Source organism: Orycteropus afer, unplaced genomic scaffold, assembly GCF_000298275.1.
Source record: "Orycteropus afer afer isolate SDZICR_OR568_19922 unplaced genomic scaffold, OryAfe1.0 scaffold00679, whole genome shotgun sequence".
Classification (NCBI taxonomy): domain Eukaryota; kingdom Metazoa; phylum Chordata; class Mammalia; order Tubulidentata; family Orycteropodidae; genus Orycteropus; species Orycteropus afer.
In genome coordinates this window covers 669,322-676,038 of record NW_006922266.1, presented here as the reverse complement: position 1 = coordinate 676,038, position 6,717 = coordinate 669,322, and the positions used below count along the sequence as shown (strand labels likewise).

The 6,717-nt window shown below is 48.8% G+C and overlaps 1 protein-coding gene across 1 annotated transcript in view; it reads left to right on the top strand.

The window, feature by feature from the left end:
- LOC103210960 (N-alpha-acetyltransferase 20-like) overlaps nt 1-6,427 on the top strand; it is a 23,151-nt gene extending 16,724 nt beyond the window's left edge. Inside the window, 2 exon segments of the mRNA XM_042783109.1 lie at nt 5,858-6,360; nt 6,363-6,427. Coding sequence (XP_042639043.1) covers nt 5,858-6,360; nt 6,363-6,427 — 568 coding nt within the window.
- The last annotated feature ends 290 nt before the right edge of the window (nt 6,428-6,717 follow it).

Genomic DNA, 6,717 nt, shown 5'->3' with positions numbered 1-6,717 from the left:
TTTATCTTAGGAAAATGACTCACAAACGTATAGAAGCCAGCAAGTCCAAAGTCCCCGGAGCAAACATCAGGCTGGAGGCCTTTCCCCACAGCGGGCTGAGAAACTCAAGCCTGGCAGGCAGTACACTGAGTGTTAACTCCAACGAACGACGAATCCAAGATCTCCAGGCCAAACGGTGGACTGTTCACTCACGAACAGTTGTAGGCAGCACAACAGAATCCCGATCCACAGAAGAATGTCTCTCTTCCCAGGATGTCCCTGGATATCCTGGAGGCAGGCCACAACCCTAGGGAAACTCCCCTTGGGCAGATTGGCCACTCAGAACACAGTCATCCGATCCCATCAAAGGAACAACTACACAGAACTGGGGTCCAGCCAAGTTGACACACAGCTCCAACTATCACATCAGGATATGATTCTTTTGTCAGGACAGCTTCTTGGCCATGCCTACAGGTAGATCTGTCTCTTGAATCTTGTACTCTCAGCCCCTCAGCCTGGCATCTGCCCTGCTCAGGGAGGGCAAGTGTTACAAAGCTCTTTAGCTCATCAATAAGTGCCTGGAGGTAGGGAACTCTGACATCAAGCTTCCTGCCCTAAGGTGCTCAGCTCTCTTGGCCCATGGGTTATTGGCCAGCCCACTATAGCCACCTGGCTCCCTGGGCCAAGAAGCCCTCTGGACCATTTTGCACCAGTCTCCTGGTTCTGGTGCCACTGCTTCTCTCTGTCTCCAGTGTTACTGCTCTTGCACTGTCTCCTGGATCTATGAGGTGCTCAGCACAGAGACCCTGGGTCCTAGAGCTTCTCCTGGCTCTTCTTCTTGGTGGTAGTGAGGTCCCCTTTCTCTGCTCTGGGCTTGGCTCCCTTAAGCCCAGCAGGGAGGTAAATGACCAATCCCTTCAGTAGGGTTCCATACACCTCATTTGCTTGGCCCCACCCCCACAAAGGTGCTATACACCTTAGGTGCATTATTAGAAGGCTATCCACTCTCCTTGGTGGGCAGCAGTCTTCTTATTTACATTGGCCTACCTAATCATTTTGTGGGAGTCAGAAGACCACAGCTAGAAGGGCCCTAAGAAGTAATTCACTGCACTGCACAAGGTCACACACACAGGGAAGAGAGCATGTGAGGATCTGTCTACAAGCCAAGAAATACCCAGAGCTGCCAGAAACCGAAAATGACAAGGAAGGATCTTTTCCCAAAGCTGTCAGAGAGGGCATGGCCCAGCCAACACCCTGAATTCAGGCTCCTGGCCTCCAGAACTTTGAGACCATACGTTTTTGCTTTTTAAAGCCACTCATGTTGCATATTTTAAAGCCAATGGTAAAAGAACATACAGATGACATCTTTTTTTTTTTTTTTTTTTTACCCGACAGGAGATTTTATTTAAAGAGGCAAAAGGGCACCTGAAAAAAAGAAAGGGCGCCTGAAAGAAAGAAAGGGAAGAAGAGAATAAGAGAGGAAGAGCAGGGGAGAGGGTGGTCTTATATAGACCTGGGGTTAGGAGGTTGTACATCAGAGCTGGGGGAAGAGATCTTAACCTATCAGAAGCTATGTTGCCTTATTAAATTCACATCTTGCAGGAAGCTCAGTTTTAACTTCCTTTAACTGATTTATGACCTTGGGTGGGGCAGCAGGGAATGAAGAAGAACCCGGAAGAGCCACACAAGATGGCATGGCATATCTCTAACATTCCCCCCTCTTTGGTTTTTTAAAAGGAAAGAAAGAAGGGCCCGCTTTTGTGGGAAAAGGGACAAAGGTTAATCTTCTGGAGCTGCTTCCTGCTGGTGAGGGGCACAGCGTCTTTGGAAGCGGGGCCTTCCGTCTATCCACGCACAAGTTTGTCTCTTGTAGTGCCAAAACCAGTTTTCTTTTGCTTCAATTTCAGAGGTGCTGTGTTGTTTTGCCTGGTTGGTGATTTGTAGTATGTAGAGGTCCTCGAAGAAGCGGCTTCTAAGGGTGTCGACTCCCAGGGGTCGGCTGGACATGTTTGGCGTCTGGTGTTCCCGGACCTGTAAGACAGGCTGGGTTGCAACGATTAGGGGAAGGAAGTGAGAACAAGGAAACAGTGGAGCCTAGGTGGCCAAGGTATCTTATTAGTTGTGTGTTCTCCACGAGTGCAAGGGAATCTCTTCCAGGTCTTTGACTTGAAGGATCATTTGGTTTGCTGTCTGTCGCAAAATTTGGGTAGATATCAGGCAGACCCATGATCCCTTAAGTTCTGGTGGAAAGATTCTGTCGAAGGACTAGTGTTCCAGTCGTTTTGCCAGAATCTTGGAAATTGAGACTGGAAGAAAACAGTGGACATCTCTGCTGTAGTCTTCAGTCTGGAATAGCTATGCTGTGGAAAGACAGGGAACCCAGGGCATCCCCAGGTTACCTCAGCCTTTGGAGTGGAAGAGACTCTGACATGAGCTCATGGTTTCTGGACAGAGGCTCTGAGTATTGTAGTCCCACTTTGGGTCTTGATCGGGGACAGCATCTGCGCCTGCTGAGTGATGATTGTTTGTGAGGTGTTCTTGATCTGCATGGGCACGGGCCTGCTCCAGCATTCTTTTGTTCTCCTCAGGGGTAAGTGAATTGGTTAGGAAAACAAAAATGTGACAGGTTGATATGATTGTGTCAGGAATTGAAACTGTTTGATAAAGGTTGTGGAGTCAGAAGTGAAAGATCCAAGCCTAGACTGAATGAGAGCCAGCTCAGCCATTGGAAAAGGGGTATGGACTTGAACAACTCCCTCAGCTCTGGCAATCTCTCGCAAGGGCGCCATCATGTGGGCAGACTGAGAAACTTCAGGGTCAGATGACTTATGGGCCTTGGAGGAGTGATGGGTGGAGTTGGCACACAGGAAGGGGCAGAGGGAGGAGAAGGGGAGGGAGTGGAAGGCTCTTGTGGGCTTGGGGGGTGGGGATGAGTAAGGAACTAGAGCCTGGGGTGGAGCTGCTTGTGGCTTTCCCCAATAAGAAGGAGGATCAACTGCCGGATTGAGATGGCCACAGACTCAAAGGGGAGGGGCGCGGGGGGGAAGGAGATCTGGCTACTAGAAGTTTTTGGGGAGGGGATTGTTGGTTAGCTAGCGAGCAACGGGAAGATTGACTATGGAGATAAGAAAAGCCTTGAATGTAGGGAATCTCTGACCATTTTCCTTGGTGCTCACAAAAGTTATACAGGTCTCAAATTAGACCAGATTCAAGTGAGCCATTAGGCAGCCAAACGTTTTGGTTGTCCAGTTTATATCGGGGCCAAATTTGAGTGGACAAACGTATGAGATGCTTGGGCTTTAAATCTAAGCCTTCAAGGTTCCATAACAGACACCCCAGGGGAGAGTCTGCAGGTATAGAGGATCCAGAGCCCATGGTGACCAGAAGCAAGACAAAGGGCAGCGCCTATAACTTAAGACATCTCTCAAGGTACAGATCGCGTGCCCCAGCTTAGGACCCGATCCTAAGTATGGAAGCCTAGGCTCTTCGTGGAGGCATCCCACCACGGGGAGAGGGCTTGAAAATGGGGGCCACACCACCTTCTGAGGCATCCCTGAAGCGGGTGGGGCAGAACGGGCAAGTCCCAGACTTGTCCCAGTGGGGAGACACAAAACCTGGTACCCGATTTGCACCCTGGAGTGGAGTCTTGTTTTTCTAGTCACCAGGACTTAGAACTCAGATACCCGAGCTGTCGTTAGAGGGCTTACCCAGGCCGGGGCGAAGGTGATGATTTGCCGGTGTTGTTTGCTGGGAAGGCGCCAGGGAAGATGGTTGCGGGTGCTGAGGGGTAGGTCGGAGTGCCAGGGGAATGGGGGGTTCTGGACCCTCCAATGAGGAATCAGGGGCATCAGCAATCCTGCTTCTGACACCAATGTTAGAGCTCCGTCAGCACTCAACAACCATGCCACACACCAGGGTACCCGACAGGAGAGTTTATTTAAAGAGGCGAAAGGGCTCCTGCACCGAGGAAGGACAGAAGAAGAAGAGGAGGAAGAAGAAGAGGAAGAAGAGAAGAAGAAAGAAAGAGGAAGAAGAGAGCCAGATGACATCTTTTGACCTTCTCTAATTTCACGTGGTATCAGGATTGGAGGAAGAATCATTAACAACCTGAGATATGCAGACGATACAACTTTGCTTGCTGAAAGTGAGGATGACTTAAGGCACCTACTGATGAAGGTTGAAGAATATAGTCTGCAGTATGGATTACGTCTCTATATAAAGAAAACAAAAATCCTCACAACTGGACAAATGAGCAGCATCACAATAAATGGAGAGAAGATTGAGGTTGTCAAGGAATTCATGTTGCTTGGTTCTACAATCGATGCCAACGGAAGCAGCAGTCAGGACATTAGACGATGTGTAGCATTGGGAAAGTCAACTGTGAAGGAACTGTTTCAAGTGCTGAGGAGCAAGGATATGTCCTTGAGGACTAAGGTGCGCCTGACACAAGCCATGATATTTCCAATCGCCTCGTATGCATGTGAGAGCTGGACAATGAATAAGGAAGACCGAAGAAGAGTTGATGCTTTTGAGTTGTGGTGCTGGCAAAGAATGCTGAAAGTACCGTGGACTGCTAAAAGAACTAACAGATCTGTCCTGGAGGAAGTGCAGCCAGAATGCTCCTTGGAAGCAAGAATGGCCAGACTTCGTCTCACCTATTTTGGTCATGTTGTAAGAAGGGACCATTCCCTGGAGAAGGATGTCATGCTTGGTAGGGTGCAGGGTCGACGAAAGAGGGGGAGGCCTTCAACGAGATGCATTGACACTGGCTGCGATGATGGGCTCGAGTATAGCAGGGATTGTGGGGCTGGCGCGGGATCGGGTAGTGTTTTGTTCTGCTGTGCATGGGGTCGCTATGAGTCAGAAACGACTCAACAGCACTTAACAACAATTTCACAAGTGGAGCTGTGGTAGCGTAGTACCTAAGGCAATTGACTGCTAACCAGAAGGCTGGCTGTTCAAACCCACCAGCCACTCCTTGGAAGGAATGCTGGGCAATCTACTTCCATAGTGTTAATGCCTCAGAAACCCAAGGAGGGGTCTCTATGAGTCGGGTCCGACTCCACGGCTCATGACAACAACAGCAACAACTTCCCAAGAGGGAGACAGAATCATCATCAGCAGCCCAAGGCTTATGCCTTTGAGGACAGACATGCTGCCAACCTCCAGCCTTTTCCCAACCCTGACACCAGCCGACCCTCCCACAACACTCACTACTCTTATGCTGGGATTGATAATTCATTGCAATGGCCACATAGAACCCACAAACAATACTCACAATTATGGAGTTTGTTAGGGAAGTAACAGGCTATAATTCAGCTTCAGGAAAGTGCTCAGGATAAAATTCTTACCTCAGGACAGTCGCCCCTCTGGTATGCCCTTTGCCATGCCTTTCTGGCCCTTGGCCTCTAGACTTGGCTTCTGTCCTTCTCTGGTAATTGTTACAAATCTCTTTTGCCTCTGCTGATAGGTACACACCCCATTCTGCCAGCAAGCCTCTTCCCCAAGGGCACTTAGCTTTTCCAGTCCATCATGGGCCAGCAAGCACTAAGCTCTGTCTCCTGCAGCTTGGCTCAGCTGCTTCTGTCTCTCAGCTGGGCATTTCTCTTAGCTGGGCATATCTCTGCTAAGGACGCTAAGTCAGGGATCTTGGGTCCAAGGACGTGCTCCACTTCACCTCCAACTCTTCTCTCTTAATAGCAGTAAGATCTCCTCTCTGCCCTAGGAGGGCTTTTGTAAGCCTGGCAGAGTGACAAACTAACCAATTCCATCATCAGAGTTCTGCACACCTCATTTGCATTGTCCCACCCAGTCATCAGCTGGTAGTTACAAAGTATATGGCTAGAAAAGCAGTACCAAGTCATTCCCTGCATCACAGTCATCCCCAGCACACTGAGATACTGGAGAGTGCTGGTAGCAGTGGCGCGATAACCACACTCCGAACCTTCACCTGCGACGACCTGTTCTGCTTCAACAACATTAACTTGGATCCACTTATAGAAACTTATGGGATTCCTTTTTACCTACAGTACCTCGTCCATTGGCCAGAGTATTTCATCGTTGCAGAGGCACCTGGTGGAGAGCTCATGGGGTATATTATGGGAAAAGCAGAAGGCTCAGTGGCTAGGGAAGAATGGCATAGGCATGTCACAGCTCTGTCCATTGCCCCAGAATTCCAACACCTTGGTTTGGCTGCTAAACTTATGGAATTGTTAGAGGAGATTTCAGAAAGAAAAGGTGGCTTTTTTGTTCATCTCTTTGTAAGAGTATCTAACCAAGTTGCTGTCAACATGTACAAGCAGTTGGGCTACAGCATATACAGGACAGTCATAGAGTACTATTCAGCCAGCAATGGGGAGGCCAATGAGAATGCTTACAATATGAGGACACAGAGAAGAAATCCATCATACCATTACCTCATCCTGTGAGGCCTGAAGACATTGAGTAACCATGGGCAGTGGTTCTTAGGCAGATGCTCCAGAGAGTTTATGGACAATAGTATTTTCCATCCAAGATATGGATGATCTTGGAGCTCTATTAGGAGAAAAATAATGATTTAGGTTTTAAAGACATCAAGATCTAGGCACTGTGTGTGCTCATGGCTCCTGGGCTGTCATTGCTTCTAGGCCCTATCAGTGGACAGAATTGGGAATAGATATGTTTAAGAACCACAAGTTTCTTCTACAACCCAAATGCACCATCTTCCTTCCCATCTCCTGACATGTCTGTGTCTCCCTT